This window comes from Sabethes cyaneus, chromosome 1, assembly GCF_943734655.1.
Source record: "Sabethes cyaneus chromosome 1, idSabCyanKW18_F2, whole genome shotgun sequence".
In the NCBI taxonomy this organism is placed as follows: domain Eukaryota; kingdom Metazoa; phylum Arthropoda; class Insecta; order Diptera; family Culicidae; genus Sabethes; species Sabethes cyaneus.
Window position 1 is genome coordinate 165,529,096 of NC_071353.1, and position 25,212 is coordinate 165,554,307.

General features: G+C 41.1%; 1 protein-coding gene across 1 annotated transcript in view; it reads left to right on the forward strand.

Moving 5' to 3' along the window:
- LOC128745378 (calcium/calmodulin-dependent protein kinase type II alpha chain) overlaps positions 1-25,212 on the forward strand; it is a 71,158-nt gene that overhangs the window by 24,926 nt on the left and 21,020 nt on the right. Inside the window, exon 2 of the mRNA XM_053842439.1 lies at positions 6,759-10,824. Within this exon, the coding sequence (XP_053698414.1) occupies positions 7,473-8,945 (1,473 nt within the window). The 5' untranslated portion in view covers positions 6,759-7,472 and the 3' untranslated portion in view covers positions 8,946-10,824. The remainder of the gene's footprint in view (positions 1-6,758; positions 10,825-25,212) is intronic.

Below are 25,212 nucleotides of genomic sequence, written 5' to 3' on the forward strand. Positions count from 1 at the left end.
ATTTTGACAAAATATACAGCTACTTTACTGATAACCTTCTTATAGTGCTGACAATGCTAATTTATAGCTAATTACCGACACGAAGAATTTGAATTCAATTTTGGATGCCAATTTACACACCTACGCAGTCAAAAAGCTAATATACAACAACATGCAGTATAAAATGCCAGATACGCTGATTTACTGCTTATGTTACTGCTTATTAGTTACCAGGAATGGGTAGTTTAATATACAAATTTGCAATTTTTCCTCACAGTAAAGTAGAAAACAACTCCCCTGTCCCCTCATTGCATAGCCAGAATGCGGACAGTAATATTCGCCATGATTGTACAACATTTCGCCGAATGTCATTTTGCGAAAAACCTTAAGCGGAATGTACCATTTCACGGAAAACTTTTTTGTGGAAAGTACCATTTCGCGATCTTCTCCTTACTCGCTGTCGCTCATTCCAGGAAAGCCAGGTAGACCTAGGAAAACAAATAAACCTAGACAGTAGTGATTTCTGCGGGGAGTTGCCTCCCTCCAGTGGGCGGCGTTTCCGACGGCGGGTCACCGGCAACACTCGCGGCCGTCTCGTCCTGAATGATCTAGTGTTACTATAGATAGCTTTTGTGGTCTTCTTATTGACTAATGTTTCATGGAAAAGTCTCGAATTTCTCGAGTTAGATTAGTTTTTGAGTTTCGCAAAAAATTATGTTTTATTTGTATGAGAGTCCATATCCCCCTACCACAGGGGTGAGAGGTCTCTAACTATCATAAAAGAAATTCAAGACTCCAAAATCTCCCACTTGCCAAATTTGGTTTCATTTGCTTGATTAGTTCTGGAGTTACGAGGAAATTTGTATTTCATTTGTATGGGAGCCCCGCTCCTAAAAAGGCAAGGGGTCCTAATTCATCATAGAAAAAATTCATGCCTCCAAAAACAGCCACATGCCAAATATGATTCCATTTGATTAATTAATTCTCGAGTCATGGGGAAATTTGTATTTCATTCGTATAGGAGCCCCCCTCCTAAAGTGGGGAGGAGTCTCAATTCACCATAGAAAAAATTCTCTTAAAGTGGGAGGGGTCATAATTCGCTATAGAAAAATTCCTGCCCCCCAAAACCCCCGCATGCCAAATTTGGTTCCATTTGCTTGATTAGTTCTCGAGTTATGCAGAAATTTGTGTTTCATTTGTATGGGAACCCCCCCTCTCAGGGTGGAGGGGTCTCTAGCCATCATAAGAACCTTCCCTGACCCCAAAAACCCTTACATGCAAATTTTTACGCCCATCGGTTCAGTAGTTTTCGATTCTATAAGGAACATACGGACAGACAGACAGAAATCCATTTTTATAGGTGTAGATAGATACCTATAAAGAAGGATTTCTGTCTGTCTGTCTGTCCGTATGTTCCTTATATAATCGAAAACTACTAACCCAATCGGTATGAAAATATGCATATAGAGTTTTTTTGGGACCAGGAAAGGTTTTAATGATGGTTAGAAACCCCTCCCCCCACTAAGAGGGAGGGCTCCCATACAAATGAAACACAAATTTCTGCATAACTCGACAACTAATCAAGCAAATAGAACAAAATTTGGCATGTGGGTGTTTTCGGTGACAAGAATTTATTCTATGGTAAATTGAGACCCCTCCCCTCTTTACGAGGGGAATTATAACTCCTCTCCTCTTTAAAAGGGGGGGCTTCCATACAAATTTCCTCATAACTCGAGAACTAATCAAGCAAATGGAACCAAATTTGGCATGTGAAGGTTTTCGAGGGCAAGAATATTTTCTATAGTGAATTAGGACCCCTCCCCACTTTAAGAGGGGGGGGGGGGTTCCTGTACCAAAGAAACACAATTTTCCTCATAACTCGAGAAGTAATTAAGCAAATGGAACCAAATTTGGCAAGTGGGTGTTTTTGGAGACAAAAATTTTTTCTATGATGAATTGGGACCCCTCCCCGTTTTAGGAGGGGGAGATCCTATACACATGAAATACAAATTTCCTCATAACTGAAGAACTAATCAAGCAAATGGAACAAAATTTGGCATGTGAAAGTTTTCGAAGGCAAGAATATTTTCCATGGTAAATAAGGACCCCTCCCCACTTTAAGAGGGGGGGCTCCCATACAAACGAAATACAAATTTCCTCATAACTCGAGAACTAATCAAGCAAATGGAACAAAATTTGGCACGTGGGTGTTTTAGGAGACAAAATTTTTTTCTATGATGAATTGGGACCCCTCCCCACTTTAGGAAGGGGGGCTCCTATACAAATGAAATGCAAATTTCCTCATACTCGAGAATTAATCAAGCAAATGGAACCAAATTTGGCATGTGAAAGTTTTCTAGGGCATGAATATTTTCTATGGTGAATTAGAACCCCTCCCCACTTTAAGAGGGGGGGCTCCTATACAAACGAAGTACAAATTTCCTCATAACTCGAGAACTAGTCAAGCAAATGGAACCAAATTTGATACGTGAGTGTTTTTGGAGACAAAAGATTTTTCTATGATGAATTGGGACCCATACCCACTTTAGAAGGGGGGCTCCTATACAAATGAAATTCAAATTTCCTCATAACTCGAGAACTAATCAAGCAAATAGAACCAAATTTGGCATATGGAGGTTTCTGAAGGCAAAACTATTTTCTATGGTGACTTAGGACCCCTCCCAACTTTAAGAGGGGGTGCTTCTACACAAATGAAATACAAATTTCCTCATAATTCGAGAACTAATCAAGCAAATGGAACCATATTTGGCATGTGGGTGTTTTTGGAGGCCATTTTTTCTATGATGAATTAGGACCCCTTAGCTTTTTAAGAGGGGGGATCTCATACAAACGAAATTCAAATTTCCTCATAACTCTAGAACTAATCAAGCAAATGGAACCAAATTTATCATGTGGGGGTTTTTTGTAGGCAAGAATATTTTCTATGGTATATTTTCTATGGATTTCCCCACTTTAAGAGGGTGGGCTCCTATACAAATGAAAAACAAATTTCCTCATAACTCGAGAACTAATCAAGCAAATGGAACCAAATTTGACATGTAAGTGGTTTTGGACGCAAGATTTCTTTATATGGTGAATTGAGACCCCTCTCTTCTTTAGAAAGCGAGTTATGGCCCATCTCCTCTTTAAGAGGGTGGGCTTCCATACAAATGAAATGCAAATTTCCTCTTATCTCGAGAACTAATCAATCAAATGGAACCAAATTTGGCATGTGGGAGTTTTAGATGGCAGAAATTTTTTCTATGGTGAATTACGACCCCTTCCCCTTTTAAGAGGGGAGCTCCCATACAAATGAAATTCAAATTTCCTTATAACTTGAGAACTAATCAAGCAAATGGAACCAAATTTGGCATGTGAGAGATTTTGGAGTCTTGAATTTATCTTACGATAGTTAGAGACCTCTCACCCCTGTGGTAGGGGGATATGGACTCTCATACAAATAAAACAGAAATTTTTGCGAAACTCAAAAACTAATCGAACTCGAGCAATTCGAGACTCTTCCATAAAACATTAGTCAATACAAGACCACAAAAACTATCTATAGTAACACTAGACCATTCAGGACGAGACGGTCGCGAGTGTTGCCGGTGACCCGCCATCGGAAGCGCCGTCCACTGGGGGGCCACTTTAAAAAAAACTGCAAAATGTTTTTATATATATTGTTTACATTTTAGGCCACCACCAAAACTAAATGAAAGTAAATTAAAAAACAAAGTAAGAAATGGAATAAAATTATTTATTATAATATTCATATCATATATGGGTTACTCCACAGGAAATTCACAGCCAAAACCCTCCTCACGCTCTTTGCCAAAAGAAAAACCAAAAAATAAAAATAAAAATAAAATGACTCATTTCTCCATCTCGGCAAACATTTTGCGCAACATAAGAAAAACCCGATTTAATCCACCTAGTGGTGAAAGGAACCTTTGTTATACGGTCTTACTTGCTATTTGAGATAGAAATCGACACGCTTTCGGAACATAATTCATCTATTGGCTAACGTTGCGTAGTGCGTTGGTTTTCGTAAAATTTTTGGAAATTGAATAAGTTTACAAAATTTGAACAAAATAGGAGCTTTTATAAATTTTGATAGATCCTTTGTTCATGAAATTACTGAGCAAAGGTAAGTTGGTTGTTACTAATTTGAGTAAGTGCAAGTATAAGCAAGTTGTAAGAGGAAATATTATTCTTTAACATATACATTGCGTAGTAAAGGTCTAGTATATAGGTTCTTTAATGTCATTCTTTTTGATTCACATCAATAAAGTTTTCTTGAACAAATTTCATCAATTTTTATTAACCTTCAGTTACTCACGCTTTTACATTTTGTACAACACGTGTAGGGTTTTGAATGCCATATTATTATATATAAATCGCTGTTTAACTAACGTATCAATTAACTTGTTATGAGCAAAATGTCATAATTATTCAATGCATTAATACTTTAAATTGTTGAGAAAATAGATTAGCATAAACTGACAGCACAGAAACGAAGCAATCAATCAGCATGTGAGGTGTACCGCGATTGGCCCCAACTGGAATTTTCTCTCGTATCTTCATATGGAAAAATGGCGTCTGTATGCAGCAAAACTGCAAAACTATCAGCAAATGTAAAATGTTTAAAATGTATCCGTCTGTTGGTAGTCGAGTAATTCGGGGTCAAAATTAGGGTATTTTTCATAATCAAAGTTCTACAGTTCCTAAACAAGCAAACATAGAGGTATACTATATTCAATAAAGTTGTGTGTTTTTACTATTTGTACAATTTTGTAGTACATGAAAAAGTCATACAAGAATTACAAAAAGAGCTAAAATAGAAAAACTAATTTTATAAGTTCATATACAATAAATAAGATTTTTCTATCTTCGCTGAATAGATAGAAGGTTACTGAATTTAGCAAAATTTCTTGTAATAATATGTTCTAAAACTTTGCAGAAAACATCAATGTGTTATATTGAAACTGAGAAAAAATAATTTTTTTATTTCACTTCTAGGGGGATTAATCAAAATTTAAATTCCACCAGACGATAGAGCCTTCCAATTTCAAGAAACTCTTCCAAAGGTTCGATAAACCTAGAACCAAATTTTCCCGGTCAAAACTCTAGTGCACACGTTTTCTTTGGTTTGGGCCTATTTTGCGCGCGAGTGTTACAAAAGTTGGCGCGAGTATTGGAGGGTTAATATCTTTTAATCGGCCCAACCAATTCCTCTGAAATTTTTCAGATATATTTGCAGCACAAAAAAACTCTAATTTGATGCCAGAATAATTCAAACTAGATAAATTATCTTAAATGAAAACGTTATAAATTATTGAAATCAGCTGAGAGGTGTCTGCAAGACGTCCGAAAGTGTTTGACAATCGACTTAATGAAGGGCGCTATCTTAGTAATAGCATTCGTCGACAGCTGCCAACACTGTCGAGGAAAATGTACGCATTTACATGCGATTTCTTTTCCGCCTACGCTGAAATGCCAGCAACTTAAACATGGCAGATGATGCCAGTGTCTCAGAGTCATTTGAAAGCCGCCTGAAAGACATCTAAAAGCCATTTCACACGCGAAAAAATCAAATAATTACTAAATACTGGGCAAACGATTAGGTGTTTTTTCTTAATCCACTTGTGTCCATGGTTTATGGTTGCATAAGTTCCCGTTTTTTTTTTGAAAAACTGACATTTGATTCATTTTGGGGTTCGAGTTGAGAGCAACATTTTTATCATCCACTCTGTAACGATCTTGCAAACACAGTAAAAATACATTAAATACTCTTGCAAATTTGTAGTGAACGCTTCAATTTGCAATTTTTTCACTTTTTTACCAGCCATAGTGCTCATCGTTGAACGAACGAAATCCATTTGTAAAAGCATTTTCGATGAAACAGAATGGTGCGGGTACTTACTTACTCTGTTTACGGTATCCCTCTCGTTCAAATTGCCCGGTTCGACTAGCACTTGCGATTCGTTGATTACGTTTTTATTTGTCTTCGGGTCCATTTCCGAGTCAGGCACTGCAACAGTTCTGTCTTTCCGTTCAATCCGACAGGGCACTTCTTGTATATTTCCACTGATCGGCAAACTTTTCACGTCATCTGTGAGCTAACTATCTGTCAAATTTTTCTGTTCAGTTACCAGGAGTATGTCATGGCATGCTTGTTCCGAAAGCAAACTGTAAGTAGAGAGAGTTGATTTTTAATGTTTTAAATTATTTTTGTTGTGTCATGAAATGAAATTTGGTTGAAACAATTTACACCTAACCAATCGCTTAGGGAAAAGCGGTTCTTTGATCCACTCAACTTTATCAAACGTTCGAGATTACGGAAAATGTACGGAATAATTATAAAGTTTCCCACCATTCCACCTGATTGTTGACAAAAGTCTCCCTCACCCCCGCTTGTTATCAGGCATTATGAATATTCAATCTTATCGGCAAATCAAACAGAAATAAACCCCCTCACCCCTCTGTAGTACACGTACCGGTTGGGGAACCGCTCCGGGTCGTTCGGTACCGGCCGATATCGATTAGCTCAACTTAATGTACGGCAAATCTCTTAATCATATAGCATTACCCTCTCCACTCCAGCAGGCACACACTTTGCTGTGCGAGCGAGCACAGCTGAAAGGGGTGTCTGCTGTTAGCAAGCACGCATCAGGCCCGAGCCCACTCCGAAGCCCGCCGGGGGTTCCGCCGTCAGTAGTCGCAGTCGCAGTCGCACAGAGATATCTAATTTCCGCATTTTGTTTCCGTCTCTTTTGCAGGCCCAGTTGCCACCGCCACCACCAGTAGTGGAGAGGAGGATTGGTCCAATAATCTACCCGCCAGCCACAGCCGCCAGTTTCGGTGGTTTCGGTTCGGTTGAGAACAATCAAAGGCACGCACACACGGCGGCCACGGCAGCAAACTCGAACCGATCCCCGATCCGAGGAGAAAGGGATTTCGGTGTGTTTTTGCGTGTTTCTTCGATCGGTTAAGGGAAATATGAGAAATGCCGCTGAGGGCGGATGATTAAATCATCGACGACGACGACGACGACAACGAAATCTTAGGAGTTGAAGGCAGCAGCATCATCATCATCATCATCATCATCGTCGGTGGAGTAGATTACAAACCATCATATTTGTGTTGTTTCTCAGCAACCCCTCGAAAGGAGTGACCCCCGGGGGAGCCGCCGTCCCTCCGGCAGCAGCAGCAACAGCAGCAGACAGGGGGAGACAGTTTGTTTAGTGTGCACGTGCCGCATTGCGATCGTGACTTTACCGACTGCACTTGTTTGACAACAGCAAACAACAACGACGGCACAGCGGAGAGCCGCTGATTGATTCTGGGATTTAAAACGTGATTAATTGTTTTTGTCTTTTTTTTTTCGACCGCTCCGGTGTCACCCCGCTTAGGTTCGGTGCGGTGGTTTTGATTAGTCATTTAGCACTGTAATCTCGTATTTCGGCAAAATTCTCGCCAACCTAGTGAACGACATGGCTGCCCAGCCAGCTTGTACCCGGTTTTCGGATAACTACGAAATCAAGGAAGAGCTGGGAAAGGGTGCGTTCTCGATCGTGAAACGATGCGTGCAGAAATCCACCGGATTCGAGTTCGCTGCTAAGATTATCAACACAAAGAAGCTCACGTCGCGGGACTTTCAGAAGCTAGAACGGGAAGCACGGATATGCCGCAAACTGCAACACCCGAACATCGTTAGACTGCATGACAGTATTCAGGAGGAGAATTACCACTATCTAGTGTTCGATCTGGTGACCGGTGGAGAACTGTTCGAGGACATCGTAGCACGTGAGTTCTATTCAGAAGCGGATGCGTCGCACTGTATACAGCAGATTCTGGAATCGGTCAATCACTGCCACCACAATGGAGTTGTGCATCGAGATCTGAAGCCGGAGAACCTGCTGCTAGCGAGCAAGGCCAAAGGTGCTGCCGTGAAGCTGGCCGATTTCGGTCTAGCGATCGAGGTTCAGGGCGATCAGCAGGCATGGTTCGGATTCGCCGGTACACCCGGTTACCTCTCGCCGGAGGTGCTGAAGAAGGAACCGTACGGCAAAGCCGTCGACATCTGGGCCTGCGGCGTTATCCTATACATTCTACTAGTTGGCTATCCGCCGTTCTGGGATGAAGATCAGCACAGGCTGTACGTGCAGATTAAGGCCGGTACTTACGATTACCCGTCGCCCGAATGGGACACGGTCACGCCGGAGGCGAAAAACCTAATCAACCAAATGTTAACAGTTAACCCCTACAAACGAATCACCGCAGCCGAAGCGCTCAAGCATCCCTGGATCTGCCAGCGAGAACGCGTCGCCTCGGTGGTACACCGACAGGAGACTGTGGACTGCTTGAAGAAGTTCAACGCGCGGCGCAAGCTTAAAGGTGCTATCCTAACTACGATGCTTGCCACCAGAAACTTCTCCAGCAAGAGTATGATCGCCAAGAAGGGCGACGGCTCGCAGGTCAAGGAGTCGACCGATTCGTCAAGCACCACCGTCGAGGATGACGACTGCAAGGCACGCCGGCAGGAGATCATCAAGATCACCGAGCAGCTGATCGAAGCCATCAACAATGGCGACTTCGAAACGTACACCAAGATCTGCGATCCGCATCTGACCTCGTTCGAGCCGGAAGCCCTCGGCAATCTGATCGAAGGCATGGACTTCCACAAGTTCAACTTCGAGAATGTGCTCGGCAAGAGCAACAAGGCCATCAACACGACCATCCTAAATCCGCACGTGCACATCTTCGGCGAGGACACGGCGTGCATCGCGTACGTCCGGCTGACGCAGTACGTCGACAAGCAGGGTCACCCGCACACCGTGCAAACCGAGGAGACCCGGGTATGGCACAAAAAGGACAACAAGTGGCAGAATGTGCATTTCCATGGCAGCCGCAACGGCAGCTTCAGCCAGACGGCCACGCAGTACGACTTCGTGAATCACAAGTAAACGTGCCGGCGGCGGCACCAAAAGCATTAGCAGTAGCAGCAGCAGCAGCAGCAGCAGCAGCGGCAGCAACAGTAGCCGGAGCGACGGAAAAGCTCTCGTCAGCGCCGTCTCCCAAGCGGATAGTTTTGTTTGATTTAAATTCTGAGAAGAAAAAAAAAGCAACTACAGATTATGCTTGTTCGTTAAAAAAAAACAGAATAAATTATTGAAGAGGAAACTAGTTTAACGATTCTAATATCACTGTAAAAGCAAACAAAAAAAAAAACAACGGAACGGAAAGCTAGAAAATGAATCAACCGTGTGGTGGACGCGAGTGAAGTGTCAAAAAAAGAAAAAAAGAAACCGGCGCAGAAAGTAGGCGGTGCTGAGAACGATGCTTTAAAAAGAAAACGTAAATCCCTCTCAATCAACAACCGCGCATAAGCAAAAGTGAAACCGCGTAAGCAAAAATCATATTTTCGTAGAAAAAAAAACTATTGAGGAAATTTTAAAGGAAAGCTAACCGTTTACAATAATAACACATACACATACAACACAGTCAGTCACAGTCATACATTTTTGCCGAAAATAGAACCTCGATCTCTCGTAGAATGCATTGAAAGAGTAAGGAAAAATCTTTAAGAAAAAATTAAATGCGATTTTTTACATGACTTAAGCAGGCACTGGACCGGCATTAATAGATAGATTGGTAAAACAGCCATGTTTGATAGTACATCCAATTGCATTACTCAGTGAACAACAAACAGTTTCGTATCTCTCCCGTTTTTTCCAACAAAAAAAAACAAAATATATTTCTCAAGTTCTCTCTATAAATTCATGTTTTAGAGTATTTAACAAGCAACAGAAACCAAAACCAATCAAGTGAATGTAATCAGTAAGAAACGAACACAAAAAAAAAACTTAAGAAAACGAATCTTGCCCACTGCTGAAAAAGAACAACAACAACAAGAACAAAATCCTATTAAACGCATAACTATCGTTAGAGTGCTGTGCTATTTGAGAAGAATAAGATCAAGTAGAAATTTAGGAAACAAAAAAAAATACAAAAGAATAAAACCAAAACACGGAAAACGCTGCTGTTAGAGTGAGAAAGAGACTTAGAGACTTAACGCAAACAACAACACCCATAACAAACACACAGAGAACACTCTGCCCGATTCGCCGGGATTGGTCCGGGAACGGCCCATGGCAGGAACACGCGAGAGTAAGCCTAAACAAAAGGGAAAACACAGAACAGCAGCCAAAACAGAACACACAAGCAGAAGAACAAACAGAAAACTGAAGGGAAAAAGAAACCAAAACAAAAACATCGCATCTTACTCTACTCTACATCGTCACCGTATTAGATAGAAAACGTTTATATAGTATGTATTTTAAACAAAAGAAAACAAAAGGGACAGGAAAAAACCATAAAAATCATTAGAAATTCTGCGCAGCGCAACGCAAAAAAAAACATCTCTGCAAAACGAAGCAAAGCAAAGGTCGAGGAATTGATATCCTCATCCAAAAAAAAAAACTTACACTATCTTACATTATCACTAAAACAGAACAAACTAACAAACAGAAAACATTTAAAAAAAAGCAGCCAGGTGGTTGGTCGGTGATTTGGTCGGTCGGTCAGTCAGTCGGTCGGTCGATCGGTCGGTGACGGAGATAAACTTGATGATGGTGATGATGGAGCAAAGCAAACTTTTTTGGCGAAGCAAGTTTCGCGCGTGGAAACACAGAAGACACAGAAAAGAAAAGCTGATGGATGGGAGCGCAACCTGCCCAACCTTGATTGGATTGGAACTAGCTGTAGCTGGATGGTGGTCGTGACTGGAAGCCCCCCCCCCCTCCCGCTTCCGCCGGAAATGGTGCTCCAATGTTGTCTCTTAAGGTAAGAATTGTAACTTTTCCGATGCTAATTTGACTAATTTTGGGAGAATAGTTTAATATTCTCTCAAAACTAGTCAAATTAAAATTATTATTACCAATTTACCGTTCAAAATAAGCTTTTACCGAAAGTTTTTTCCGAATTCAGTTGCAGCAACTCATTTGCGACTATTTCAAGTCATAAATAGGTTGCGTAGCACAAGCGTTCCTTAGACTGGGGCCCAATTTGAAACCCGTTTATATTCATTTTGAATTTTAAATCCAATTTTGAGTGATGGTGATGTTGGAAAGCTCCAGCGTAAGGTCGAAAAATCATATTCTGTCTGTATGGTTTGTCAATTTGTGATCTTTTACCTAATGATAAAATCTTCACGATAACATTTTTTGTTGTTCCTGAGTAATGGCCGAAAAACTCGGTTTTTCCTGAATATTTATCAGCAAGCGAGCAAACAGCTCTACATGGTTTGGTTCATAAGATACAACGAGAGGTGATAGCATGCGAGAGAGAGAGAAAGGGGAAAAGCGGCCATGAAAAAAAAGAAAACCGAAAGAAAAAAACATGAAAGAATGGGAGAGAAAACGGGATATAACAAGAAAAAAGTGGAAAAGAAAAAAACGGAAGAGAATACGAGGGAAAACGAAGCAAAAACGAGGAAACTGGACAGAAAAACGAAAGAACGAAAGAGAAAAAAAGAACACCAAACGATAAATGGGATAAGTTAACGATGGGGTTAAGTTAAACAGAAAAGGAGAAAAAAACAGGACAAAAAAAAGCAGAGCGGGAAGAGGAGGAGAAAATACTGGAAAAGAAAAATGAAAAAATGAAAACAGAAAAAAATGGGAAGCAAAAATGAAAATCAAAAGGGGGTTAAAGGGAAAGAAAAAATAAGGGCAAAAACGGAACAGACGAAAAAGAAACATAGAAACAGGACGGGGCAGCAAAATAGGAAAAACAAGTGATTTTAAAGTAGGCAAAACAAAGGAAAAAAGAACTGAAAATAAAACGGGAGATGAAAAGAGGTAAAACGACATAATAAAAGAGAGACGGAACAGAAAACAAGAGAAACCAAAAAGAAAAAGAACAATAGCGCGAGAGGGAGAGAAAAGAAACCCGATAGTGGAAACGAGGGAATCGCGAAAAAGAGGTCAAATGTGATGTAAAAAGTGAAAGATGGAACAACAAACAAGAAAATGGGAGATAAAAGCAAGAGAAGAAAAACAGAATAAAGCGTAAAGCAAAACGAGAGCGAAAAACCGGCCGATGAAAATGGAAAACCGGAGAGCAAAAGCAAAACAGAGAGTGTTTAGACTAGCAGAATAAATGGAACAGAAAAGAAGGAAAAAGGGACTTTCAAGAAGAGGAAAAACGGAACAGACGAAGACGAGGAACGAGAAGGAAAGTTTATACCTAGAGTCAGAAAAAACCAAAATTGGAAACGAAAAAAAAAAGAAAACAGAAGACGGAAAATGGGGAAAAACGAGTAAAAAGCAAGAGGAAAAATAGGATTATATTTAAAATACCGGTACAAACAGGAACCACGAGATAGAAGAAGAGATAAAACATAACCAAAAAAAAAATGCAGTGAGAATGAAAATCAAACGGGATCTAAATGGAGATGGATGGGACAAAAACTGGGAAAATGGGACAGGAAAACAAGCGAAACAAAGAGAAACAGACCAAAGAAAAGAGTTAAATGGAAGCGAAAAAACTGAAGGTAAAATCAGAGAGCAAAGGAAAAGAAGGGAGCCAAAAGTAGAATAAATGAAACAGAAAAGAAGGGAAGAAGGGCACCAAAAAGAGCAAACACGGAATAGACGAAGACGAGAAACAAGAAAAAAGGATATAAAACGATTTAGAAAAAGGTACAACTGGCAACGATAAAAGGTGGGAAAAGAGACTGAAAACGAAAAAAAATAATCAAAAAACGAGTAAAGATAAAAGGAAAAACAGGACTGAAAATAGAAAAATCGGTACAATAAAACGAGCCGATAAAAGAAAAACGATAGAAAAAGGGAAAAATCATAAACGGAAAGAAGAAAAGTGAGAACGAAAACCAAGAAAAAGGTACTAGAAAGGGGGGGCCGCCCATTTGGCATAAAGTTATTTGGCATAACGCTATTTGGCGTAACGCCATTTGGCAGAATTCCTCAAACATTATTTAATGACCTAATGTTCGCTTTCCTAAATGATTCAGGGCGAGCCGGGCGTAGGCACCGGCGAGTGTTCGCCGGTGACCCGCCGTCGGAAGCGCCGGCCACTGCGGGGGGCAGCCCCCCTACAGTTTTCCTAGGTTTTATGACCTCTAGTTCTTTCCTTCAGTTGGGTCCGAACGAGCGATAGTGAGTAAGGACGGATCACTCTTTCTTTGTGAGGCGACGAAGCACCAAACAACAAAATCTGGCTAGATTATCAATTATGCCAAAAAGTCGTTATGCCAAATGGATTTAGCCCCCTGGAAAGGAGCCAAAACGGAACAGAAAGTGAAACGAACTGTCTGGTAGTTAGCTTTTCGGCCATAACTCAACAACGAAAAATTATGCTATCTAGGCATATTCACCATTGGAAGACTTTGAAAATATTTTGAAATCAAAAGTTTGTTCGTTTTTTTCACTTTGGAGTGTTTCAACGCCATGCATCCAACCAAGTCGGACTCTATTTTGGTAGTCGAATAAAGTGTACGAAAAGCCAAAAATTGGTATTTTTGAAATAGGGGTGAATTGTAAACACCCAAAACCAATATTTCAAATTATGAACTTCAAAATAACGAATTAATAGTAGTTGGCTTTGAGCGCTTTGCCTAATTAAGGCTAAATGACTTCAAAAACCAAGAATCACTATCACTAAGTTATTTTTATTTTATTTTTTAGAACGGAAATCATTCGGAGAGCGTCTAACGCTCATGTTTCGTTATAACATTTTGTCTATCGACGAATTACTGGGAGATTCGTGCTCCGCATCAGACAGTGCTGGTTAGATATGATCGCTTCTGTCTCTTCAAACTCGATAGGTAGATACTTCAGGCTTTGAATTTACCATATAGCCAGTCTCCATGACAAGTGTCTGCAGTCCCTGATCGTCCAGTTTTCTTTCGGCATTTGCTTCAGCCATAACCGCTTTGACCGGTTGTACCAAGCGTTCCCAGGTCCCGCCCGTGTAGGGCACTCGCGGTGGTATGAAATTTCACTTTCTGTAGATACTCATGAAAGTTGTGGATAGTCCCTGGTTTATCTGGTGCTGCAGTATTCTCTAAGCTCCCTGGAAATTAATTCCATTCCACTGAAGAATTCCGCTGGTCGCCACCCAGCAAACATTTTCCTACGTATATCAAAGTAACAAATATGATATATATATACCGATATATATCTAGAAAAATCGCATTCGATGCACGAAACCAGCATATGCGTACTGTTTTGGAGGCGATATACGTACTGCAAATTATATGAGAACAATTCACATTCATAAGTATTTGTATACGATGAAATCCGACTCAATATGATTAGTTCCCTAATGCTATACAATTCTGCGACGAAAATCGTTTGTGAATCAGTTATTATCATTTTGTACGAATAAATGTAAACTAGGGTGCGCTTTATTAAGCTTTATGTAGGATTTTGAGTTTGTTTAGCGATATTTAAGATGATGTTCACACATTATTATACGATTTGTGGTTTGCTGGGCATTCAAAAGACGAACACAAAAACACTGTGAATGCTTAGAGCTTAAAGCTCTTGGTCAATTTAAAACATTTAAGGCTGTGAAAAGTGTATGATGTCTTGCAAGTGTTCTTTGAAGAGACAACCATAAAATCATCAACACTTGTGGCGGTTTTCTTTTTGTTTCAAGCGACTCTTGGAAGTCATTATAAATAGATATCGATAAGAATTTCAAGTTTTAAAAGGATCTTTGAAAATTTTCTTGAGAACCTTCTTTAGAGTGGGCGTCCCTCGCCTTATAAGGGTTTTATGGCTGTTTTATCGCAGTTTTGTAGAATTACAAGTTTTGAGATCGGTTTTAAGCAGCAAATGCTGGAAATCTCTTCAAGTGCACCTTGAAATGTGCAAAATTGTGCAGTGCAAAATTGAAATTGTTACTTGGATACTGTGGTTAGTCAACCTTGAATGACTCTGTAGAAATGTTTGTCACGCAAATTTTTAATTTACTTCATTGCAATAAATGCTCTGAAACATTTCTATAACTTTGATACAAGAAGACAAGTTTAAATTTCCTTAATGTCCGTGCTCTGTGCATCAGTTTTATCACACTTCTACTTGTGATTGGTGCGATATCTTGATAGTACTACTCAACTTTTCGTTGTTCTAGGATCGCCCAAGTGTTAGCGTAATTATTGTCCTGGATGGTTCGAGAATCTATAACCAGTGCAGAATCGCCTACCAGAAACTTCTCTAAATGATAAGTTTTGATGACATCGCAATCATCATTGAAACATTACTTTGAATCGAGACCAATGTTCGTACTTACCATCGAATCTCGGTAGTGGTGCCATTAATGGCTGTTGCTGCACGACCAGCTAAACATGCTTGAACCCAGATCCAGATCCAGACAGAAAAATGGCCGTGGCTTAGTTAGGTAACAAACTATCCTTCAACGATTCCATCAAAAGGCAGGTTTCTTTGTACGCCTTCTAGATGTCGCTCTATCGTAGAATGACAATCTGGAAATTCCCTGGTCCTGGCCATCTTTCCAAATCAATCCCGTCTCGAACCATTCTGCCACACGTCGAGTAGTAGTTTCCATTACAGTCAGCATTCGCTTCTCCTCTTCCATAAAAAAGTCCCCATCGGGCCGCCTCCAACGCTTTCAATATCGAAAAATGGTTTTACTGTTCCATGGAACTTCTCGCCACAGCTACAATCACCAACGGGGAAGCTATAAGACTCACGCACGGATACCGCTTACTCGAGGATCGTAGATACACCAGTCTGGTCTGGTTTTTACAGCCATTGGAGCTCTTGTCTACTGAACTACTTGATTCATTCGACGCTTCTCCCCAACTAGCTGGGCCGCTATGATTAGCAACTCCGGTCGTCTAAAGCGCATTTGCAGTATTTCACTTGCTTTATTTTTTCTTTATTTTTCAATTCATCTGATTCTGATCTATTAGTCTTAAGGAACTAAACCAATTTAGAGCTTATAATCATTCGCTCCAATTTATGCAAAGGTTCACCAAAATCCAAAGCATTGTTAAACACGGCTAAACGTTCTAGTCTAGTAGATGCAATCGGTTCATTACGGCCAAACTTAGAAGCGGTTGGTCAGCAGTGAGTCAATCTGGCCAATATACTGCAATCTGTAACAGTTTAGTCACAAACAAAGAGACCAAGCCCACGACAGTGACCGGGATACGGAGGTAGATTTTCCGGATCATGCCAAGGTAAACTACGCAGGGCCAATCTTACGAAACTTCTTTGCACTCGTTCAACTCGAAGGTTCCAATAGAGTTACAGGGCTTCAAGGCAGTACGAGTCATTAAAATCTCGTCCAGTTTTTGCAATAAATCCCAACTGGCGAGTCGCTGTTGAGATTATCGTTGTACGGTGACGATCGTTAAAGAATAAAATGAACGAAAGTGGTCCCAACTTACTACCGTACGGCACACCAGATTGATTCGTAAACGGGACGATGCCTTCGCACGATATCACACAAATACGAGCGTAACCATATGACAAACTGTTGCGAAACACCCAGTCGTGACATTTTAACAAGCAATATGTGATGATTGATGCGAACGAAGGCAGCTTTCTAATTACCGTGAACGTCCCATATTCTGCGCAGTTAAGACATTTTTATGATTCTTCCGCTATTCTAAGTATTCTAGATTTAAATTAACAACGTGGATAGCAGCAACGTGTAGTGTTACGGTCTATAATACCTGGTAAAAAATATGGGAATTTAAAGTCGACCAACAATTGAGTATATTTTTCGTTTTGTAAACTTATCCACGGTGCCTAATTCTGCGCACTTTCGGGCATGCGCATCAATGCATGTTAAAGATTCCACTTGAATTTTCATGCCTCTATACCTCATCCATTTGGGTGAGGTCGCGTATTCTTTCGCGATTTCTTCGTAGGATATATTACTGCGCAGAATTTGGAACATGAATAAAAAATCTGTGCCTAAATCTGCGCATTACAGCATCGCATTTTTCTAAGGAAAGCAATGCATGCAACCACTCTTTTAGTGTAAAACATGACTAAAACTAATTATTCTTTCTAGTTATGCTGGGTAATTTGATCATTGCAAAGAATTTCGACCATAAATTTGTTAATTTTCTGGAAGGACAATTTTAGCGTTGATGCTAACGACGATGTTTTCTGCCATATAAAATACTTTCAGTTTCACGTTAAATTATTTCGCTGTCAAATATTATGGCCCGTTTGTGAATTATGGCGTAATATTCAACAGATATATATAAAAAAATAACGCATTGATCATTAAAATGCACAATGTTAAAAAATTGTAATATAAAGAAAAATGCGCAGAATTAGGAGCTGCGCAGAATTTGGTGCGGTCACGGTAGTAATGCAATTAGAAGTAAAGTCAAGTAGGTTCGTCATCACGGAGCGATCAGCCACGAATCCATGTTGGTTAGAAAAAAGGTAATGTTTAGTGCTACGAATTAAAGCATCGCTCACGATTATTTCAAATAATTTGAAGGCGCCGGACAAACTGGTAATACCACGCTAGTTTCCGAACACTTCGGCGATCTCCACTCTTGAACCGTTTCCAACGTTGGACCAGTTCGGCATTGTTCTAGGCCAAGCATGATTTTAGCTTACGAAAAACCACAGTCTACAGTCCGTGGTCACAGTATGTGGATGACTGGTGTTTCCAGCCATAAGCGAAGGGTGGGGCACCGACGTTTCAAAAATATATTTTCATCTAGAAAAACCAAGTAATCGTGGGATGGCAGATCTAATTCACAATTTATTTTAATTACCAGTCGCAATCGTTGTTGAAAAGCGTTACAGCTGGCACGCACGAAATCCTGAGGTATTTCATCCGACCGAAATCTTCTCCAATAGTTGCTTGAAAATATCCACAGTCAATCCTGGTGCTTCCTACTTCCTAGTTTACCTATCATGTAACCCTATGTACAAAAGTCGAGAGGATTCGAATCAGGCGAAGAGACAGGCCACTCTTTCGAAGAAATAAAATCCGGAAAATTGTCCTCTCACCAAGCTTTTGAAGCTTCCGCCTGGTGAGACGGTGCTGAATCTTATTGGAAGCATTCTTGTAGTGTTTTTTGACGGTGGGAAGCAAATGATTGTTCAAAACGTTATCGATGCAATATTTAGTGTTGACGTGCAATGATGTTCAGACACCAGGGTCAATGAACAGCAATGGAACCTTTAAATTCTTGGAGAAACATCCCCACACCACCACCCTGGAAACATTCTGGAACCTTTGAACAGCTAATTTGTGTTGAGGAATATCAGAAATATCCGATCATTCTATTGGTTGTTCCGACACAGCTCCTGGTTTATGACCCAGTGGGTGTATTTTTCTGGTAAATGGCTGGATAATGCGGAATATAGACCCCACAGTGATCGCTAGCCTCTTATTCAGCAACTTCGATCCCGACCTCCTCGTGGTACCAGGCGGAATACGAGCAACCTTAGCGGAGATCGGGTAACCAACCCGAATGGAGACTTGGTACTTGGAACTGCAGATCGCTAAATTTCGCAGGTTGCTAGCATATGCTGATTAAACAGCTTGAACCCCGCAAACTCGGCATCGTAGCTCTGCAGGAAATCTGTCGCAAAGGAGAGAAGGTATGAAAGATCCGTGGCGGAAAAGCCCAGTTTTACCAGAGCGGTGGCGCTACCAACGAACTGGGAACGGACTTTGTAGTGTTGGGTGGAGCAAGGTTCGCGTGATAGATTGGAAGGTGATCAACGAGAGAATGTGTGTATTTAGGATAAAGGGCCGTTTCTTCAATTCTAGCATCATTAACGTGCACTGCCCGCACGAAGGTAGACCCGACGATGAGAAAGAAGCGTTCTACGCGAGGCTAGCGGCAACGTACGGTACGACAGCTGCTAGCCACGGGACATCAAGATCGTCGTGGGGATATGAACGCCCAAGTCGGTAGGGAAGCAATGTATCGACCGGTGGTAGGACCCCATAACCTGCACACCGAAACGAACGATAACGGCCAACGATGTATAAACTTCGCAGCTTCCCGAGGCCTGGTGATCCGAAGCACCTTTTTTCCGCGCAAGGATATCCACAAAGCCACCTGGAGATCACCTGACCAACGTACAATGAACCAAATTGACCACGTTCTCATAGAGGGCCGGTTTTTCTCTAACATCACGAACGTACGCTCCCGTCGGGGTGCGGATATTGATTCTGACCATTACCTAGCAGCAGTACATGTGCGCTCAAAGCTGTCCACCGTATACCGGACACGTCAAAGCCACTCTCCTCGGCTGAACCTAGAACCCCAGCTAGATAACCCGCAAACTGCCGAGAACTTAAAAAAAGGTATTTTGCTTATAATTTTACATAAAAAAGGGGTATTGCTTATTTAAAACGCTATATCTCGGGATCGGCAAAGAATACCTCGGGACGATAAGTAATTCTTATGTAAAAACCTGATTTAATCCACCTAGTGGCGAAAGGAACCTTTGTTATACGGTCTTACTTGCTATTTGAGATAGAAATCGACACGTTTGGTTTACATGAAATTTTTGAAAATTGAATAAGTTTACAAAATTTGAACCAAATAGAAGCACTTATAAATTTTGATAGTTCCTTTTCTCATGAAATTGCTGAGTAAGTTGTTACTGATGCGAGTAAGTGCAAGTAAAAGTAAGTCGTAAGATGAAATATTATTCTTTAACATATTCATTGCGTAGTAAAGGTCTAGTTTATACGTTTTTGAACTATGCATAATTTCCTGTAATGCCTTTCTATTTGATTCACAACAATCAAGTTTTCTTGAATAAATTTCATCAATTTTTATTAACCTTCGGTTACTCACGCTGTTGTATTTCGTACAACATGTGTAGTTTTTTGAATGCCATATTGTTATAAAGTTACAAATCGTATATTACGTATATACTAACGTATATTCTTCAATAAACTTGTTATGAGCAAAATGTCAGAATTATTCAATGCATTAATACTTTAAATTGTTTGGAAACAAGATTAGCATAAACCGACATCACAGAAACGAAGCAAGCAGCATGTGAGGTGTACCGCAATTGACCCCAACTGGAATTTTCTCTCGTTTCTTCATATGGAAAAATGGTGTCTGTATGCAGCAAAACTACCAGCAAATGTAAAATGTTTAAGATGTATCCATCTGCTAGTAGTCGAGTAATTCGGGGTCAAAATCAGGTTATTTTTTATAATTAAAGTTCTACAGTTCTTAAACAAGCAAACATAGAGGTGTACTAAATTCAGCAAAGTTGTGTATTTTTATTATTTGTACAACTTTGTAATACATGAAAAAGTCATACAACAATTACATAAATAGTTAGAATAGAAAAACTGGTTTTACAAATTCATATACAATAAATAAGATTTTTCTATCTTCACTGAAGAGATAGAAGGTTACTGTCTTAAGCAAAATTTCTTGTAATAATATGTTCTAAAAGTTTGCAGAACACATCAATGTGTTGTATTGAAACTGAAGGAAAATAATTTTTTTATTTCCCTTTTAGGGGGATTAATCAAAATTCAAATTCTACCAGACGATAGAGCTTTCAATTTTAAGAAACTCTTCCAAAGGTTCGATAAACTTAAAACCAAGTTTTCCCAGTCAAGACTCCAATGCGCACGTTTTCTTTGGTTTTGGGCTATTGTGCGCGTAAGTAACCGTGTTGTAAAAGTTGGCGCGTGTGTTCGAGGGTTAATATCTTTTGACCGGTAAAACCAATTCTTATGAAATTTTTTATATATATTCGTAGTGTGAAAACCTCTCGTTTTATATTAAAATAATTGAAATTAGGTAAATTATCTTGGTTAAAATCATAAATTATTGTTAATTTTGGTGTGGGTATTGGATTGCTCATAACTTTCGAATTAAACGTCCAATCAAAAAACCATTGAATAGTGATCTATCCGACTAAATTATCTGCCAAACGAAACTAATAGCGCGTAAATCGGTTTGGTCATCTCTGAGAAACAGGCGTTCATTTGTACCTAGTCAAAACAGGTTTTTCAAGGCTAACTTTTAAACTGCTTGTCCGTTTTCAATAAAGCTTGGCGAAATGTTTAGTAATAGTAAGAGTTTTCGTTTGGTACTAAGATTGTTAAAATTGGTTGCGTGGTTCCGGAGAAAACCGTGTCACGTAGTTTTCACATTTTTGCTTATAACTTTCAAACGAAAAGTCAGACCACGAAACCATTCAATAGTGATATACTAGGCAATAATACCTTTCAAACAAAAGTAATAGCGGTCGAATCGGTTCAGCCATCTCCGAGTAACTCCGAGTGCTTAACTATATTTTTTCGATTTTTGCTTTCTGACCGAAAACGACCAATCTGGCGAAATTGGGTTCAAATTCGTGAAGGTCGATTACACGGGGCTCGGACACTTCGCGTGGAATGACCCATATAGAATCCGACATCCAAGTGGATATGCGCTAGGCAGACGTCATTAAAAAAAGCGAGAATAACTGCGGTCCCAAATTACTACCTTGCGGTACACCTGACTGAATCCGGAACTCCTGAGACTTGAAGTCTCCAAGCTGTACGTACTATTAGAAAGCGGTTGGAGCGAAACGATGTTAGCCAGCGCAGCGTATGAATGAATCAGACGCTCCCAGGCTGTTTCTTGAGAACCGGTTCATTTTAACGTTTCCACGCACAGAGATCGATTGATCATCTTGCGCAGGGGATGCATGAGTGGAATTGCACCGAAAATATCTTCGAGACTGCCAGGTGATTGCTGACCAGAATTGTTTACCGTTTTGCCTGGAGATGCCACCTTTCCATAACGGTCCCGAAGTAAAACACTATCGCAACGATTGTCTGCCATCTTCCTGACCAGGAACATTATCAATGAGCCGCTGCACAATTTCTGTACTTTCAAAAAGAAACATTTTGCAAATATAATTTACGGCGTTTAAAAAGGTTACACATCCGGAGTGTCGGACTCTGTAACTTCAAAGTAAACCAGAACTCGAAGCAAGACTTTCGACCGTTACTAGCACTTGCAGCCTGTTTGATGATCTAAGATTCAGCTGTTGGCCGTTCGTTCTTCTACCATTGTTGAATCATTTCACATTGATGATTAACACAAGTTTTACTGGAAATAACGCTTCGAACGATCGAATTCAACCGTATTTATGACACAAGTATGAAACTGACCTAAGAACTGCACTATTACGAAACCGTTGCGTAATTTGCGCACAACAAGCGATCTGTCACTGGCGTGGGTAGATTTTTTTTTCGCCGCCAGCTTCGATTTGCCTTACAGTTTGAAGTTTCGCTATGACTAACGGCTCTCGGTTTTTATCTTCAAGGGCTTGCGCCACTTCCTGGCAGCACCATTTATCAAATCAAACAAGGCTCCAATCATCCCGTGGGCATTTCAATTGAAAGAAGAAAAGTCCTGAAGCAAAGCAAAAATAAAGTTTTATTGTTGGTTGATCTTCCGCACTTGTATCTTATGCTGCCTGCCATCCCGGACCCTCCGTCCGTGACCGATCCCAAAAGCCTGGAACAAAGCAAACAACTAGAACCCAAGTCAGAAGATTAAATGACTCTCGCTTAAAAAGAAAAGGACATACACACAGGAACGCACCCACCACACCCACAGCCAGACCGGGGCAGCCGGACAGATAATCAGGGAAACAAAAGGAAAACTGCCATCAGCGCGCGAACTGAACTTTTTTTTTTGTCCGATAGTAGGTATTAAACGCCATTGTTCGCCGCGAGGTCGCCCGGGCTCCGAAGCGAAGGACACCGGAAAACAGAAGAAAACAACACCAAATAATGCCAATCAGCAGACCGCACTTGACGGTCGGTTGGTCGTCGTTCGATTTCCCCCTGTTTCCCATTTCGTGTCTTTATCAAATCGGTCATCAAAACCCTACCGGGTGTGCTAACCGGGGCGTCAAAATATTTAACTGCAAAACAGAGCGAAAAAAAGGGCGAAACGAACGACCTTGTGCAGCAGCAGGATGGAGCCGAACTGTCGAATACAATTGCTTTCCATTTCCTTTCCACCAGGCGGCTCCTCCGCCACACTCAACGGCTCAACACACCCACACAAACCGGAATCGTTATCGCGCGATTCCACTAAATCAACTCAACTGTACAACGTGCGACAGGGCACCGGTCCGGCCAACCAGCCAGCCAGCCAGACCCCCGTCCAGGAAGGACAGATGGATGTGTCCTCTATCCGGCGGCAGTGCGATTGTGAACCGTGAGAAACGTACCTACTGCTGTCCTCGCAGCTGTCATGCAGTGTGGGGATTTATCCGGTTTCACACCGTGTACGTACGAAGCCAGAGCCAGAGGAGATCCTATTGTGACGGACGGATTGCATCGTTTGCCGAAGATATCAGCGACGAGTGCTGCACTGTTTGAGCTGATTAGAGAATGGCCCTGACCGGCAAGGCAATGCTGTTCTTTTCGGGCGATAGCTTGTGCTACCGCTCGGAATGACACACGCAACGCATCGCCGCACAACTGAAGACACTGGCCTGGCACAGCACAAGGACAAGCACAGCACAGGCGAGTGCTTTGCTCGGTGGGTTGGGCGTTCACGACTGAGTAGCGTGCTTTCGTGCTTTATACGGACGAATCAAGTGTCAAACTCAGATTGAACATGATAAATATTGGCGGAATGTCGACGCTTCGTCAATAGCTTCGATTATGCAGCACAGCGGGGCCACGAGGCAGCCCCGAGTGATTGAGTGAACGGCGGACGTCCCCATCGATGAAGTAAATAAGTTAACACTGAGTAGGAAGCAGCGCGAACGGTGGAACGGTGCGGAAAAGTGTTCCGTTGAGTGTTTTGTTATCATCACCGACCGCCGAGCGGCGGAAGGAAGGATGATTAACGAGCTTTACCGGTCGGTCGGAAAAGTGAAAGAGAGAAAAATCAATTCTGCACGTACGAGGACTCGAGGAGCTGCTGCTGCTGGTCAACAATCGGAAGTGCCTGCCTGCCTGCTTGCGTGTGATTGCCACCACCTTCCCAGGACCCTGGCAGCCCGGCAGGCAGCGTGAAGGACACCGTGGCCTAATTCCAACTTTCAACAACGAGCAAAACGGTGAGCTTCGATTCAATCTATTTTGTATTGTTATCGAGTGTGAAGATTAATTCTCAGCACATCGAGCACGAGGCGAGCCGTGCGGGCGATATTTCCGAAGCAATTAGATTCATCCCCATGAATATTCTATGATCCAATTATGACTTCAAATGGCACCCAAGTGCGAAATAATACACAAACCGGATAATTGATGTTCAGTTGGCTGATGGTAATCTTGAATAATGACCGGGCGGTTTCACGGGCGTGGCGGCAGCATTCCAAGTGTTCGCTCATCGGTTTGGTGCACTGTCAATTGATTCATTTGATTTCGTGAACCGAAAACCATTTTTTTGCGAAACTCTTAACGATTAAATTACTTTTTAGCAGATAATGGATACTCAAAAGGATACTCTGCTGGTCGGATGCGTAAAAATCTAGACGCTTTGACCTAATTACCGACTGTTGTGTTCGCTCAAGCGAACTTTTATTGGGAGCGGTTTTGAGTCGTGAAATCGATACTGAAGAATGGTGGGGAAAAAAGTGCTTTAAATTGATTCGCCGACCCACACCAAAGCGGAGTCGAGTGGACAATGCTAAAGACTATGCTTCTGCGGTTGCAGTTTGTGGCACCGGATTCATTCAGCGTACAATTAGAACAGTTGCCGATGAGCGGCATCAGTTTTGGTTATATTTGAGCCGTCTGGATCCGAGCCACCCAGTAAACATTTTTCATATGCACATCAGAGTAACAAATGAGTTATATGTACTTATATATACCCTGGAAAATCGTATCTGATACACAAAACTAGCATATGCGTACTAATTTGGAGGCCATTTGTAGTACCTATACAAAATATATATTAACAATTCAACTTTATAAGTCTTTGTATGCGATAAAATCCGACTCAAAGCGATTAGTTTTATAATGCCATACAATTTTTTAGTGAAAGTCGTAGGTCAATCACAGGGGCGGACTGGCCCACCGGGCAACCGGGCAAATGCCCGGTGGGCCCCAGTAAAAATTTCGTTGTTACACAAAATGAGATTTTCCAAAATTTTTATTCCAGCTAAACTCTTTCTGCGACTCACGAATGTTCAATTCCTGGGGCCCCATGATTTATGAAATCAACCGATTTGATGATTGAAAATTCAGCTT